This window comes from Salmo salar, chromosome ssa09, assembly GCF_905237065.1.
Source record: "Salmo salar chromosome ssa09, Ssal_v3.1, whole genome shotgun sequence".
Lineage (NCBI taxonomy): Eukaryota > Metazoa > Chordata > Actinopteri > Salmoniformes > Salmonidae > Salmo > Salmo salar.
This window is the reverse complement of record NC_059450.1, coordinates 75,716,199-75,733,760: the sequence shown is the minus strand read 5'-3', so window position 1 is coordinate 75,733,760 and position 17,562 is coordinate 75,716,199. Positions and strand designations below refer to the sequence as shown.

The following is a 17,562-nucleotide window of genomic DNA, read 5'->3' as shown; positions in this document are numbered from 1 at the left end:
TGTCTGCCTGTCTCCCCATCTTTCTGTCTGCCTGTCTGAAGGCTATTATCGATTGTTTATCTTAGTCTGGACTTCCCATGATTCCTTGCTCCAGCCCACCAGAGGAAAATCCGGTTGCATAACGGCAGTTTTTCTGTGTGCTTTGGTGCTGAACTGTGAAGGCGTGTGACTTTGAAAACCCTCCCCTGGGATCCACATGCTTTTAGTTCCACTTTTGCTCAGTCCACTGGAATAACAGGCTGTAGGCCTGTGTGTGTCTGTGTGTGTGTGTGTGTGTGTGTGTGTGTGTGTGTGTGTGTGTGTGTGTGTGTGTGTGTGTGTGTGTGTGTGTGTGTGTGTGTGTGTGTGTGTGTGTGTGTGTGTGTGTAAAGCTGCAGAAAACACACCAAAAAAGATAAAATGACTGTAGCCAGTCTTTCAAGGAACAGAGTCAAACCTGAAGGAATCATATATTTTTACTTATGGTCAAATGTAGAATCCATATGGTGATATAAAAGAAAAAGTGACAACACTCCACACCCTCTCTCTTACCTTCCCATAGCCTAGCATGATAATTCGTACTAGCACCACGTTGATCCTGGCTCCAAGAGAGGGGTCATGGTAAATCTCATTCACCTGCACAGACAAAGACAAAGACACAGAGACATTTAATAACACAGAGAAAGAAAGAAAGAAAGAAAGAAAGAAAGAAAGAAAGAAAGAAAGAAAGAAAGAAAGAAAGAAAGAAAGAAAGAAAGAAAGAAAGAAAGAAAAGAGGAGACAGAGAGAGAGACAGAGACAGACAGCGAGACAGAGAGAGACAGAGACATAGAGAGACAGACAGAGAGAGAGGTAGAGACAGACAGAGAGAGACAGACAGAGACAGACAGAGAGAGACAGAGAGAGACAGACAGAGAGAGACAGAGAGAGACAGAGAGACAGAGAGAGAGGTAGAGAGAGAGAGGTAGAGAGAGAGACAGACAGAGAGAGACAGAGAGAGAGAGAGAGGTAGAGAGAGAGAGGTAGAGACAGCGAGAGAGAGACAGAGAGAGAGACAGACAGAGAGAGAGAGAGAAAGAGAGAAAGAGAAAGAGAGAGAGAGAGTTGAGTTGGGGAGAAAAAGAAAGAGGACGTATTCTTAGAGAGCTTCAGGGAGAGGGAAGGAGAGGTGAAAGACAGGACGAGAGATGGGAAGATAAAGCTAGAAACAAGGAGGAGGGGAGGTAGAGAAAGAGAGGGAACAGAGGTGTAGTTGTTCTTCCCACTTGTCTTTATCGCCTTGAGAGCGGGAACTGGTTGCTAGGCAACCCCCAAACCAACTCAGGGACAAGGTTGCCCCCTCTGTGTAGTCCCAGACCTAGGGCAGCAACACCACTAGGTCTCATGGTAACGTTCCGAGGAGAGGCCCTCTTCACACAGAATCTCCCAACAAATCACCAGCAGACATGCCAGAACTTCCCAATTCGAAACCAAAGATTGCATGGGAAAAACTTTGCAGTGGTTTTAGTGAAGGTAGTTGAGCTCCATCTTGCTAGATACTATTTTGTGTCTAGGGCAAAAAGTGGAAAATCAGATGTCCCAACTCTTTCCTATATGCCAAACTGATGGTGTCTACTTACAGATGTGTTAAGCTGGAACATTGGTGCATCTGTCTGTCTGTATCTATGCCTGTCTGTCTTTCTCTCTGCCTGCCTGCCTGCCTGCCTGCCTGCCTGCCTGCCTGCCTGCCTGCCTGTCTGTCTGTCTGTCTGTCTGTCTGTCTGTCTGTCTGTCTGTCTGTCTGTCTGTATATCTCTCTTCCTGTCTGTCTCTCTGCCTGTCTCTCTTCTTGTCTGTCTCTCTGCCTGACTCTCTTCCAGTCTTTCTCTCTGCCTGTCTGTCTGTCTTTCGCTCTGTCTGTCTCTCTCTCTCTGTCTGTCCTACTACCCCTTAATGTAGCACAGCATTCCTTCATTATGTTTCACGGCTTTCCAGGAATAACACATCCAGAGGTGATTTGTGGGAGAACAAGGAATCAAATCAAATAAAATGTTACATGCGCCGAATACAACAGCTGTAGACTTTACCGTGAAATGCTTAGTTACGAGCCCATTGCCAACAATGCAGAGTTAAAAAGTAAGAAAAATATTTGCTAAATAAAAAAGGAAATGTTTACACAATGAAAAATATAACGAGGCGATATACAAGGAGTACCAGCACTGAGTCAATGTGCATGGGTACTCGGTAGTTGAGGTAATACAGTATGTACATGTGGGTCGGGGTAAAAGTGACTAAGCAGTCAGGATATATACTGCTCAAAAAAATAAAGGGAACACTTAAACAACACAATGTAACTCCAAGTCAATCACACTTCTGTGAAATCAAACTGTCCACTTAGGAAGCAACACTGATTGACAATAAATTTCATATGCTGTTGTGCAAATGGAATAGACAACAGGTGGAAATTATAGGCAATTAGCAAGACACCCACAATAAAGGAGTGGTTCTGCAGGTGATGACCATAGACCACTTCTCAGTTCCTATGCTTCCTGGCTGATGTTTTGGTCACTTTTGAATGCTGGCGGTGCTTTCACTCTAGTGGTAGCATGAGACGGAGTCTACAACCCACACAAGTGGCTCAGGTAGTGCAGCTCATCCAGGATGGCACATCAATGCGAGCTGTGGCAAGAAGGTTTGCTGTGTCTGTCAGCGTAGTGTCCAGAGCATGGAGGCGCTACCAGGAGACAGGCCAGTACATCAGGAGACGTGGAGGAGGCCGTAGGAGGGCAACAACCCAGCAGCAGGACCGCTACCTCCGCCTTTGTGCAAGGAGGAGCAGGAGGAGCACTGCCAGAGCCCTGCAAAATGACCTCCAGCAGGCCACAAATGTGCATGTGTCTGCTCAAACGGTCAGAAACAGACTCCATGAGGGTGGTATGAGGGCCCGACGTCCACAGGTGGGGGATGTGCTTACAGCCCAACACCGTGCAGGACGTTTGTCATTTGCCAGAGAACACCAAGATTGGCAAATTCGCCACTGGCGCCCTGTGCTCTTCACAGATGAAAGCAGGTTCACACTGAGCACATGTGACAGACGTGACAGAGTCTGGAGACGCCGTGGAGAACGTTCTGCTGCCTGCAACATCCTCCAGCATGACCGGTTTGGCGGTGGGTCAGTCATGGTGTGGGGTGGCATTTCTTTGGGGGGCCGCACAGCCCTCCATGTGCTCGCCAGAGGTAGCCTGACTGCCATTAGGTACCGAGATGAGATCCTCAGACCCCTTGTGAGACCATATGCTGGTGCGGTTGGCCCTGGGTTCCTCCTAATGCAAGACAATGCTAGACCTCATGTGGCTGGAGTGTGTCAGCAGTTCCTGCAAGAGGAAGGCATTGATGCTATGGACTGGCCCGCCCGTTCCCCAGACCTGAATCCAATTGAGCACATCTGGGACATCATGTCTCGCTCCATCCACCAACGCCACGTTGCACCACAGACTGTCCAGGAGTTGGCGAATGCTTTAGTCCAGGTCTGGGAGGAGATCCCTCAGGAGACCATCCGCCAGGCGTTGTAGGGAGGTCATACAGGCACGTGGAGGCCACACACACTACTGAGCCTCATTTTGACTTGTTTTAAGGACATTACATCAAAGTTGGATCAGCCTGTAGTGTGGTTTTCCACTTTAATTTTGAGTGTGACTCCAAATCCAGACCTCCATGGGTTGATAAATTGGATTTCCATTGATTATTTTATTCATTCAGATCTAGGATGTGTTATTTTAGTGTTCCCTTTATTTTTTTGAGCAGTGTATAATAAACAGAGTAGAGGCAGCATATGTAAAGAGGAAAGTGTACAGTATCTACAGTGTGTGTGTGTGTGTGTGTGTGTGTGTGTGTGTGTGTGTGTGTGTGTGTGTGTGTGTGTGTGTGTGTGTGTGTTTTCTGTGCGTTTGTTTTCTATATATATTTTTTAAATGGAACCTTTATTTAAATAGGCAAGTCAGTAAAGAACAAATTCTTATTTACAACACATGCCAAACCCGGACGATGCTGGACCAATTGTGCGCCGCCCAATGGGACTCCCAATCACAGCCGGTTGTGATACAGCCTGTAATCGAACCAGGGTCTGTAGCGACGCCTCTAGCACTGAGATGCAGTGCCTTAGAGCACTGCACCACTCTGGAGTGTGTGTGTGTGGAGTCAATACGCGTGTGTGTGTGTGACCGTATTGTGTGTGTGTGTGTGTTGGAGTGTCAGAGTAGTACGTGTGAGTGTGTGGGTAGAGTCCAGTGAATGTGTGGGTAGAGTCCAGTGAGTGTGTGGGTAGAGTCAAGTGAGTGTGTGGGTAGAGTCCAGTGAGTGTGTGGGTAGAGTCCAGTGAGTGTGTGGGTAGAGTCCAGAGAGTGTGTGGGTAGAGTCCAGCGAGTGTGTGGGTAGAGTCCAGCGAGTGTGTGGGTAGAGTCCAGTGAGTGTGTGGGTAGAGTCCAGTGAGTGTGTGGGTAGAGTCCAGCGAGTGTGTGGGTAGAGTCCAGTGAGTGTGTGGGTAGAGTCCAGTGAGTGTGTGGGTAGAGTCCAGCGAGTGTGTGGGTAGAGTCCAGTGAGTGTGTGGGTAGAGTCCAGTGAGTGTGTGGGTAGAGTCCAGTGAGTGTGGGTAGAGTCAAGTGAGTGTGTGGGTAGAGTCCTGCGAGTGTGTGGGTAGAGTCCAGTGAGTGTGGGTAGAGTCCAGCCAGTGTGTGGGTAGAGTCCAGTGAGTGTGTGGGTAGAGTCCAGTGAGCGTGCATAGAGCCAGTGCAAGAGAGTCAATGCAAAATCAGTCCGGTCAGCCATTTGGTTAACTGTTCAGCAGACTTATGGCTTGGGGGTAGAAGCTGTTCAGGGTCCTGTTCATCCCAGACTTGGTGCTCCGGTACCACTTGCAGTGCGGTAGCAGAGAGAACAGTCTATGACTTGGGTGTCTGGAGTCTTTGACAATTTTTAGGGCCTCCTTCTGACCGCCTGGTATAGAGGTCCTGGATGGCAGGAAGCTTGGCCCCAGTGATTTACTGGGACGTACACACTACCCACTGTAGCATCTTGTGATCGGATGCCGAGCAATTGCCATGCCAAGCGGTGATGCAACTAGTCAAGATGCTCTCAATAATGCAGCTGTAGAACTTTTTGAGGATCTGAGGGTCCATGCCAAATCTTTTCAGCCTCCTGAGGAGGAAGAGGCGTTGTCGTGCCCCCTTCAAGACTGTGTTGATGTGTGTGGACCATGATAGGTCCTTAGTGATGTGGACACTGAGGAACTTGAAGCTCTCGACCTGCTCCACTATGGCTCCATCAATGTAGTCCATTATCAGCTCTTTTGTCTTGCTCTAACCTCCTCCCTATAGGCTGCCTCATCGTCATCGGTGATCAGGCCTACCACTGTTGTGTCGTCTGCAAACTTAATGATGGGTGTTGGAGTCGTGCATGTCCACACAGTCGTGGGTGAAAAGGGAGTAAACGAGGGGACTGAGCACACACCCCTAAGGGACCCCCGTTTTGAGGGTTAGTGTGGCAGATGTCTTATTGCCTACCCTCACCAACTGGGGGCGGCCAATCAGGAAGACGAGGATCCAGTTGCAGAGGGAGGTGTTCAGTCCCAGGGTCCTGAGATTGTTGATGAGCTTGGAGGGCACTATGGTGTAGAACAGCTGTAGTCATTGGTGAGAACGGGCAGTGTGGAGTGCAATAGAGATTGCGTCATCTGTGGATCTGTTGGGGCACTATGCAAATTAGACAGGCTACCTTGGCGTTCTTAGGCACAGAGACTATGGTAGTCTGCTTGATATAGATATTACAGACTGGGTAAGAGAGAGAGGTAAGAATTTCTGACTGAACATCTCCAACAATGTTTTTTTTTCTTATGTTATTTAACTAGGCAAATCAGTGAAGAATAAATTATTGATTACAATGAGGGCCTACCAAGAGGAAAATTGCGACAAAACACACAACACAAAATGCGAGACATCACAACACTACATAAAGAAAGACACCACAACACTACATAAAGAGAGACCTAAGACAACACTACATAAAGAGAGACAACACTACATAAAGAGAGACAACACTACATAAAGAGAGACAACACTACATAAAGAGAGACAACACTATATAAAGAGAGACAACACTACATAAAGAGAGACAACGCTACATAAAGAGAGAACTAAGAGAACACTACATAAAGAGAAACAAAACATCATAAAGAGAGACACCACTATATAGAGACAACACTACATAAAGAGAGACCTAAGATAACACTAAATGAAGAGAGACAACACTACATGAAGAGAGACAACACTACATGAAGAGAAACAAAACATCATAAAGAGAGACAACACTATATGAAGAGAGACAACACTATATAAAGAGAGACCTAAGACAACACTACATAAAGAGAGACAACACTACATAAAGAGAGACCCAAGACACACTACATAAAGAGAGACAACACTACATAAAGAGAGACAACACTACATACAGAGAGACCCAAGACACACTACATAAAGAGAGATAACACTATATAAAGAGAGACAACACTACATAAATAGAGACTAAGACACACTACATAAAGAGAGACAACACTACATAAAGAGAGACCCAAGACAGCACTACATAAAGAGAGACAACACTACATAAAGAGAGACAGCACTACATAAAGAGAGACAACACTACATAAAGAGAGACCTAAGACACACTACATAAAGAGAGACCACACTACATAAAGAGAGATAACACTATATAAAGAGAGACAACGCTACATAAATAGAGACTAAGACACACTACATAAAGAGAGACAACACTACATAAAGAGAGACACCACAACACTACATAAAGAGAGACCTAAGACTACACTACATAAAGAGAGACCTAAGGCAACACTACATATAGACACCACAACACTACATAGAGACAACACTACATAAAGAGAGACACCACAACACTACATAAAAAGAGACAGCACTACATTAATAGAGACAACACTATATAAAGAGAGACACCAATACTCTACACAACAAAAGAGACACCACACCACTACATAAAGAGAGACACCACAACACTACATAAAGAGAGACAACACTACATAAAGAGAGACAACACTGCATAAAGAGAGACACCACTACATAAAGAGAGACAACACTACATAAAGAAAGACAAAACAATATAAAGGGAGACCTAAGACAACAATACATAAAGAGAGACAACACTACATAAAGAGAGACCTAAGACAACACTACATAAAGAGAGACAACACTACATAAAGACAGACAACACTACATAAAGAAAGACAAAACAATATAAAGGGAGACCTAAGACAACACTACATAAAGAGAGACAACACTACATAAAGACAGACCTAAGACAACACTACAAAAATATAGACAACACTACATAAAGAGAGACAACACTATATAAAGAGAGACCTAAGACAACACTACATAAATATAGACAACACTACATAAAGAGAAACAACACTTTATAAAGAGACACCACTACATAAAGAGAGACCTATAACAACACTACATAAAGAGAGACCTTAGACAACACTACATAAATAGAGACAACACTACATAAAGAGAGACCTAAGACAACACTACATAAAGAGAGACAACACTACATAAATAGAGACACCACAACACTACATAAAGAGAGACAACAGTACATAGAGACAACACTACATAAAGAGAGACAACACTGCATAAAGAGAGACCGAAGACAACACTAAATACAGACAACACTACATAAAGAGAGATAACACTACATAAAGAGAGACAACACTACATAAAGAGAGACCTAAGACAATACTATATAAAGAGAGACACAACTACATAGAGACCTAAGACAACACTACTTAAAGAGAGACAACATTACATAAAGAAAGACAACACTACATAAAGAGAGACAACACTGTATAAAAAGAGACAACACTACATAGAGAGAGATAACATTACATAAAGAGAGACACCACAACACTACATAAAGAGAGACACCACAACACTACATAAAGAGAGACACCACGACACTACATAAAGAGAGACACCACAACACTACATAAAGAGAGACCACACTACATAAAGAGAGACACCACTACATAAAGAGAGACACCTCTACATAAAGAGAGACCTAAAATAACACCATATAAAGAGAGACAACACTATATAAAGGGAGACCTAAGACAGCACTACATAAAGAGAGACACCACAACACTACATAAAGAGAGACCTAAGACAACACTACATAAAGAGAGACCTAAGACAACACTACATAGAGCCACCACAACACTACATAAAGACTGACAACACTACATAGAGACAACACTACATAAAGAGAGACACCACAACACTACATAAAGAGAGACAACACTACATAGATAGAGACAACATTACATAAAGAGAGACACCACTACACTACATAAAGAGAGACACCACAACACCACATAAAGAGAGACAACACAACACTACATAAAGAGAGACACCACAACACTACATAAAGAGAGACAACACTACATAGATAGAGACAACATTACATAAAGAGAGACACCACTACACTACATAAAGAGAGACACCACAACACTCTATAAAGATTGACCTAAGACAACAACACAGCATTGCAGCAACACATGACAACAACATGGTAGCAACATAACATGACAACAAAACACTAGCAACACAATATGGCAGCAGCACAACATGGTAGAAACACAAGCATGGTACAAAACTTGTTGGGCACAGACAACAACACAAAGGGCAAAAAGGTAGAGACAACAAATACATCACGTGTAGCAACCTCAAGTGTCCATGATTGAGTCTTTGAATGTAGAGATGGAGATTAAACTGTCCAGTTTGAGAGTTTTTTTGCAGCTCATTCCAGTCGCTAGCTGCCGCAAACTGAAAAGAGGAACGAGGGATGTGAGTGGTTTGGGGACCTTTAACAGAATGTGACTGGCAGAACGGGTGTTGTACCGTATGTGGAGGATGTGAGTTGCAGTATGCATCTGTAAGAGGCGGTAGAGAGGGAGGGAATCAGCAGTGTTAGTTCAGAGTGTTAGTTCAGAGTGTTAGTTCAGAATGTTAGTTCAGAGTGTTAGTTCAGCTTGTTAGTTCAGCTTGTTAGTTCAGCTTGTTAGTTCAGAGTGTTAGTTCAGAATGTTAGTTCAGAGTGTTATTCAAGTGTTAATCAAGTTTTTCAATGTTAGTTCAGCTTGTTAGTTCAATGTTATTCAGAATGTTATTCAGAGTGTTAGTTCAGAGTGTTAGATCAGAGTGTTAGTTCAGATGTTAGTTCAGAATGTTATTCATAATTTATTCAGAGTTTGTTCAGCTTGTTAGTTCAATTTAGTTCAAATTTATTCAAGTGTTAGTTCAGAGTGTTAGATCAGAGTGTTAGTTCAGAGTGTTAGTTCAGATGTAGTGTTAGTTCAGAGTGTTAGTTCAGAGTGTTAGTTCAGAGTGTTAGTTCAGAATGTTAGTTCAGAGTGTTAGTTCAGAGTGTTAGTTCAGAGTGTTAGTTCAGAGTGTTAGTTCAGAATGTTAGTTCAGAGTGTTAGTTCAGAGTGTTAGTTCAGAATGTTAGTTCAGAGTGTGCTGCTCACAGATGTGTCCCATTTTCCCTATTATTACCTGCTGGCCTTTCTCTGTTACCACGCAGGCCTTTAACTTGGACATGATGCATTCATTAGCACCCACCACAGCCAGGCTAGCTTTATCAGCCACACATGCACACACATGCACACACACACCCACCCACCCCCCCACACACAGACACACACACACACACACACACACACCCAACCACACACAAACAGACACACGCACACCCACTCACAAGCACACGGACACACACAGCCCTCATATTAGAGCGGATGAGTTGGTTATTAACACCATCCAGCCATCTCGCTCATCACAAACAGTGTCTGTCAGTGTAAAGGTCTCCCATCAGTTAGACAGGGAAACAGTGTCCTCTGGGTTGATACAGTATCATTAAGCAGACACTTCATATGCAAGAGATTACAACACAATGGATGTCACAATGGAATGGTCTCTCTCTCTCTCTCTCTCTCTCTCTCTCTCTCTCTCTCTCTCTCTCTCTCTCTCAAACAGTGGAATTTGACAGACTTTAGGGAGGAATATTGTGCATCACTGACGCTCCCTGTCCTCCTGCCCTTGACCGTGTGATTATGTGAGAGTGTGTGTGTTGGTGATTATGTGACTCGTGGACGAAGCGGGAGGAGGGGGGGGGGGGTTCAGGTATCTCCCATACATTCCTCTTCATTTCCCATGGACCATTTAAGAAGCTGATCAATGGACTGATTTTCTCAGTCATGTTGTTCTCCTCTCTGGGGGCAGCTTGTTGCTGATTGGGCCTAGAGTGTGTGTGTGTGTTTGTTCATTGATGGACAAGCTCTGGGCTCTTCAATTGGTTGGTCATTGACAAACCAAACCACACTAGAATTTATCAATTGATGCTATTGAGAGAAAAAAGGAGGATTTGGAAGAGCCAGATTAACATGGGAAGGGAGTAGGAGGTAAACACTCTAGTTGAACTCTACAGAGAGGATTCAGAGGTTGCCGTGGGAGCTGACTGACAGACTGCCCACCTCATCTCTGACCCCTATCTCTCTCTCCCCTCCCCCGCTGTCTCTCCTTCTCATACTCCCTCTCCCTCCATTTCTTTCTCTCCCTCTCAATGTCCACCGTGACTTCCTGACCTTTAGCTGACCCAAGATTGACCCCTACATGAACTAGTGGCGGTGGAAAGAATGGAGAGAAAATGTTGCCATGGGGTGTAGAGAAAATGTTACCATGGGGTGTAGAGAAAATGTTACCATGGGGTGTAGAGAAAATGTTGCCATGGGGTGTAGAGAAAATGTTACCATGGGGTGTAGAGAAAATGTTACCATGGAGTGTAGAGAAAATGTTACCATGGGGTGGAGAGAAAATGTTACCATGGAGTGTAGAGAAAATGTTACCATGGGGTGTAGAGAAAATGTTACCATGGGGTGTAGAGAAAATGTTACCATGGGGAGTAGAGAAAATGTTACCATGGAGTGTAGAGAAAATGTTACCATGGAGTGTAGAGAAAATGTTACCATGGGGTGGAGAGTATAGAGAAAATGTTACCATGGGGTGTAGAGAAAATGTTACCATGGGGTGTAGAGAAAATGTTACCATGGGGTGTAGAGAAAATGTTACCATGGAGTGTAGAGAAAATGTTACCATGGGGTGGAGAGAAAATGTTACCATGGAGTGTAGAGAAAATGTTACCATGGGGTGTAGAGAAAATGTTACCATGGGGTGTAGAGAAAAGGTTACCATGGGGTGTAGAGAAAATGTTACCATGGGGAGTAGAGAAAATGTTACCATGGGGAGTAGAGAAAATGTTACCATGGGGAGTAGAGAAAATGTTACCATGGGGAGTAGAGAAAATGTTACCATGGGGTGTAGAGGAAATATTGTAATTTTCAAGCAACTTTTCTGCAATTCTACCCACATGTGTATATGATATCTGAGTGAGAGTGACTAAAAAACTCAATGGGGGCCCTCTGGAGGTCAGGACCCCTGGAGGTCAGGACCCCTGGGCACGTGCCCTTCACCCAGTTGGTATTCGGCCATGATTACTACAAGTTAAGATAGATGCCTAGACTAACCTGCCAATCTAAAACATTTTAGCTGGCATGGGCTAATTGATTGACTGTCAGTGACGGACATAACAAGAGGAAAACTTCTGATGTACAACCACATGTGTATTCTACTATTCTAACTCTCAAAAGAGATCCTGACTTACTTCCTAAAACAAAAAATGTGGGGGTCGGGGGCCCCCTAGCAGCTGGGGTTCCTAATAGACCTCTTATGTACAGATAACAACAGAGAGACAGGCTGGCTATAGCTCTGAGTCACTCGTGGGCTAAGCTAGTTAGAGTAGGGGTGACTACTTCACATGGAATATACTGGTTTTTCAGATTAATGATGTATACCTGGATATACCGTACGTACTGGGGGAGCAACGGAAATCAACAGGACTGGAATTGTATATTGGTTTGAGAGTGTTCTCTCTATGTACTTCTCAATGTACTTTTAAGTAATATCTAGCGGATAGCATGGCCTGCTAAAGGTCTGAATAAAAGCAAGATAAAAAATACTCTACACACTCACACAGCCTGCAGTATATTGAACCCTCAAGCTTCCCTGGTAGAGGAAGATAACACACACACACACACACGCACGCAAGCGCACACACACACAAACACAGAGACACAGACACAGAGACACACACACACACACACACAAAGCTCACAGACAACAAAAGGTTAAGATAACACACTCTTCTCTGCTCTGAGACAGCCTCTGATCTGACCCTGTAAGGGGTGCGTAACCGGTGGCAGGGAAGTCAGACGCAGGAGAGCAGAACTAGGTAATAGCCGGAGCAGTTTAATAGTATAAACCAACGGCATAAATATAACAAGATGTGGGTACAAAAACCATTCGCGCACCGGTCAACACGTGCACAAGCACTTACAATAAACAATCCCACACAAAGACATGGGGGGAACAGAGGGTTAAATACACAACAAATGATTGAGGGAATTGAAACCAGGTGTGAGGAAAAACAAGACAAAACACATGGAAAATGAAAAGTGGATCGATGATGGCTAGAAGCCCGGCGACGCCGACCGCCTAGCACCGCCCGAACAAGGAGAGGACCCGACTTCGGCGGAAGTCGTGACACACCCTGGCAGCCTTGGACAACAATGAGGAGAGAAAGAAAGAGAGCCTCTTCAGCGTAGCCATGTTCCTAGATAGAATAAGGACTCAATGGAAGCCACTGAAGGTATGGAGCCATGTTGCCTAATCAAAGGCTGAGGTAATATCATCCATTGCATCCTCACACCAGTATTCGTCTCAGGGTAGAAGTGCTGCTCTAGGGTCAGTTTTGACTTTTAAATCATAATGAATAAGAGGGAAAACCTGATCCTAGATCAGAACTCCTACTCTGAACTTCTCTTTGCTTCACTTATTTTGATGCATGGAGAAACCTCATGGAGAAACCTCATGGAGAAACCTCATGGAGATACCTCATGGAGAAACCTCATGGAGAAACCTCATGGAGAAACCTCATGGAGATACCTCATGGAGATACCTCATGGAGAAACCTCATGGAGAAACCTCATGGAGATACCTCATGGAGAAACCTCATGGAGATACCTCATGGAGAAACCTCATGGAGAAACCTCATGGAGAAACCTCATGGAGAAACCTCATGGAGATACCTCATGGAGAAACCTCATGGAGAAACCTCATGTAAAAAAGTTAAAAAGCAAAGCTCCAAGTCCTGAGTACACTCTACCGCCAGAGAGACAGAGAAAGAGACGATCCTAAAGTGAGCAAAGTTAACTTTCAAGAAGAAAGTGGCATAGATGCCATGCGTGGGAGGTTGCTTTGCTTATTTATTTACTGTTTATCGGGTTTTTCAGTAATTTATTCTGAATGGCTTAAAAATCTCTCTGTCTTTAGATGAGAAGGGTGCCTGCAATATGGCTGTGCATTCCCCTCTAAGATTGTCTTACAGATATCTACAACAGGGAGTCACAAGTGGAGGGGGTGCTGTTCTTTCACAACACCGGAGTAAAGACTAAAACAACTGCTGCTGTTTCTGATAGAAATCTCTGATATCTGTCTGTTGCTTCTTGCACAAAGGCTACACACACGCGCACGCACGCACACGCACACACACACATGCTCGACAAAAACACATGCACACACATGCCCGACAAAAACACACACGTGCACGCATGTATAAACACACAGACACGCACAAACACAATCTCTCTCTATTGTCAGATCAGGTTTAATTTTCAGAGAATCAATTCTACATGCCACATTCCTAATCACACACACTCAGACACTCCTGGGAGGCAAGTGCTGGGCTAAGCTCTTTGTTGTGTCCTAAATCATATTGTCTGCTGGCTTTGCATCATTCCAATTCTGACACATGACATAACATCTGAAGGGACATGGGGGGACAGACGACAGGTTTCACTAGCCTGTGACCATTCTGTCGCTCACATGCACGCAAGCACACACAGAACATATTTGAAATCCCATCATATTCATATAGAGGAGACAGACAGAAAGACAGACAGACAGTGAGATAGGCAGGCAGGCAGGCAGGCAGGCAGACAGACAGACAGACAGACAGACAGACAGACAGACAGACAGACAGACAGACAGACAGACAGACAGACAGACAGACAGACAGACAGACAGACAGACAGACAGACAGACAGACAGACAGACAGACAGACAGACAGACAGACAGACAGATTGTGGATTACCTGGGCTGATGGCTGGGTGGAAACATGCAAGAGGAAGAAGGGAATCTGCTGTCTTTCTGCCTGTCTGTAGGTCACATAGTTCCTGTGGATCCATGTGGATAGTTTTCTCTCCTAGTTTCTAGTTCTCTGTCCAAGTCTCTAGTTCTCTGTCCTAGTCTCTAGTTCTCAATCCTAGTCTCTGGTTCTCTATCCTAGTCTCTAGTTCTCTATCCTAGTCTCTAGTTCTCTATCCTAGTCTCTAGTTCTCAATCCTAGTCTCTGGTTCTCTGTCCTAGTCTCTAGTTCTCAATCCTAGTCTCTAGTTCTCTATCCTAGTCTCTAGTTCTCAAGCCTAGTCTCTAGTTCTCTGTCCTAGTCTCTAGTTCTCTATCCTAGTCTCTAGTTCTCTATCCTAGTCTCTAGTTCTCTATCCTAGTCTCTAGTTCTCAATCCTAGTCTCTGGTTCTCTGTCCTAGTCTCTAGTTCTCAATCCTAGTCTCTAGTTCTCTATCCTAGTCTCTAGTTCTCAATCCTAGTCTCTAGTTCTCTGTCCTAGTCTCTAGTTCTCTATCCTAGTCTCTGGTTCTCTATCCTAGTCTCTAGTTCTCTGTCCTAGTCTCTGTTTCTCTGTCCTAGTCTCTAGTTCTCAATCCTAGTCTCTGGTTCTCTATCCTAGTCTCTAGTTCTCTATCCTAGTCTCTAGTTCTCTGTCCTAGTCTCTAGTTCTCTATCCTAGTCTCTAGTTCTCTATCCTAGTCTCTAGTTCTCTATCCTAGTCTCTAGTTCTCTATCCTAGTCTCTAGTTCTCTGTCCTAGTCTCTAGTTCTCTGTCCTAGTCTCTAGTTCTCTGTCCTAGTCTCTAGTTCTCTGTCCTAGTCTCTAGTTCTCTGTCCTAGTCTCTAGTTCTCTATCCTAGTATCTAGTTCTCTGTCCTAATCCATAGTCCTCTGTCCTAGTCTCTAGTTCTCTATCCTAGTCTCTAGTTCTCTATCCTAGTCTCTAGTTCTCTATCCTAGTCTCTAGTTCTCTATCCTAGTCTCTAGTTCTCTGTCCTAATCCATAGTCCTCTGTCCTAGTCTCTGGTTCTCTATCCTAGTCTCTAGTTCTCTATCCAAGTCTCTAGTTCTCTGTCCTAGTCTCTGGTTCTCTATCCTAGTCTCTAGTTCTCTATCCTAGTCTCTAGTTCTCTATCCTAGTCTCTAGTTCTCTGTCCTAATCCATAGTCCTCTGTCCTAGTCTCTGGTTCTCTATCCTAGTCTCTAGTTCTCTATCCAAGTCTCTGGTTTTCTGTCCTAGTCTCTGGTTCTCTATCCTAGTCTCTAGTTCTCTATCCTAGTCTCTAGTTCTCTGTCCTAATCCATAGTCCTCTGTCCTAGTCTCTGGTTCTCTATCCTAGTCTCTAGTTCTCTATCCAAGTCTCTGGTTTTCTGTCCTAGTCTCTGGTTCTCTATCCTAGTCTCTAGTTCTCTATCCTAGTCTCTAGTTCTCTGTCCTAATCCATAGTCCTCTGTCCTAGTCTCTGGTTCTCTATCCTAGTCTCTAGTTCTCTATCCAAGTCTCTGGTTCTCTGTCCTAGTCTCTGGTTCTCTATCATAGTCTCTAGTTCTCTGTCCTAGTCTCTAGTTCTCTGTCCAAGTCTTTGGTTTTCTGTCCTAGTCTCTGGTTCTCTATCATAGTCTCTAGTTCTCTGTCCTAGTCTCTAGTTCTCTATCCAAGTCTTTGGTTTTCTGTCCTAGTCTCTGGTTCTCTATCCTAGTCTCTAGTTCTCTGTCCTAGTCTCTAGTTCTCTATCCTAGTCTCTGGTTCTCTATCCTAGTCTCTAGTTCTCTATCCTAGTCTCTAGTTCTCTGTCCTAATCCATAGTCCTCTGTCCTAGTCTCTGGTTCTCTATCCTAGTCTCTAGTTCTCTGTCCTAGTCTCTAGTTCTCTATCCTAGTCTCTGGTTCTCTATCCTAGTCTCTAGTTCTCTATCCTAGTCTCTGGTTCTCTATCCTAGTCTCTGGTTCTCTATCCTAGTCTCTGGTTCTCTATCCAAGTCTCTGGTTTTCTGTCCTAGTCTCTAGTTCTCTATCCTAGTCTCTAGTTCTCTATCCAAGTCTCTGGTTTTCTGTCCTAGTCTCTAGTTCTCTATCCTAGTCTCTAGTTCTCTGTCCTAATCCATAGTCCTCTGTCCTAGTCTCTGGTTCTCTATCCTAGTCTCTAGTTCTCTATCCAAGTCTCTGGTTTTCTGTCCTTGTCTCTAGTTCTCTGTCCTAATCCATAGTCCTCTGTCCTAGTCTCTAGTTCTCTATCCTAGTCTCTAGTCCTCTATCCTAGTCTCTAGTTCTCTGTCCTAGTCTCTAGTTCTCTATCCAAGTCTCTGGTTTTCTGTCCTTGTCTCTAGTTCTCTGTCCTAATCCATAGTCCTCTGTCCTAGTCTCTAGTTCTCTATCCTAGTCTCTAGTCCTCTATCCTAGTCTCTAGTTCTCTATCCAAGTCTCTGGTTTTCTGTCCTAGTCTCTGGTTCTCTATCCTAGTCTCTAGTTCTCTATCCAAGTCTCTGGTTTTCTGTCCTAGTCTCTGGTTCTCTATCATAGTCTCTAGTTCTCTATCCTAGTCTCTAGTTCTCTGTCCTAGTCTCTAGTTCTCTGTCCTAGTCTCTAGTTCTCTGTCCTAGTCTCTAGTTCTCTATCCTAGTCTCTAGTTCTCTATCCTAGTCTCTAGTTCTCTATCCTAGTCTCTATTTCTCTATCCTAGTCTCTAGTTCTCTATCCTAGTCTCTAGTTCTCTGTCCTAGTCTCTAGTTCTCTGTCCTAGTCTCTGGTTCTCTATCCTAGTCTCTAGTTCTCTATCCTAGTCTCTATTTCTCTATCCTAGTCTCTAGTTCTCTATCCTAGTCTCTAGTTCTCTGTCCTTCTCTAGTGCCAGGTTTTCTGTCCTAGTCTCTGGTTCTCTATCATAGTCTCTAGTTCTCTGTCCTAGTCTCTAGTTCTCTGTCCAAGTCTTTGGTTTTCTGTCCTAGTCTCTGGTTCTCTATCATAGTCTCTAGTTCTCTGTCCTAGTCTCTGGTTCTCTATCCTAGTCTCTAGTTCTCTGTCCTAGTCTCTAGTTCTCTATCCTAGTCTCTGGTTCTCTATCCTAGTCTCTAGTTCTCTATCCTACTCTCTAGTTCTCTGTCCTAATCCATAGTCCTCTGTCCTAGTCTCTGGTTCTCTATCCTAGTCTCTAGTTCTCTGTCCTAGTCTCTAGTTCTCTATCCTAGTCTCTGGTTCTCTATCCTAGTCTCTGGTTCT

At 44.2% G+C, this 17,562-nt stretch overlaps 1 protein-coding gene across 3 annotated transcripts in view; it reads right to left on the bottom strand.

Annotated features, from left to right (window-relative positions):
• Window positions 1-17,562, bottom strand: part of LOC106611949 (A disintegrin and metalloproteinase with thrombospondin motifs 2) — a 196,313-nt gene that overhangs the window by 25,346 nt on the left and 153,405 nt on the right. For all 3 annotated transcript variants that reach the window (XM_014212651.2, XM_045724030.1, XM_045724031.1), the window contains one exon: window positions 532-615. In XM_014212651.2, coding sequence (XP_014068126.2) covers window positions 532-615 — 84 coding nt within the window. The remainder of the gene's footprint in view (window positions 1-531; window positions 616-17,562) is intronic.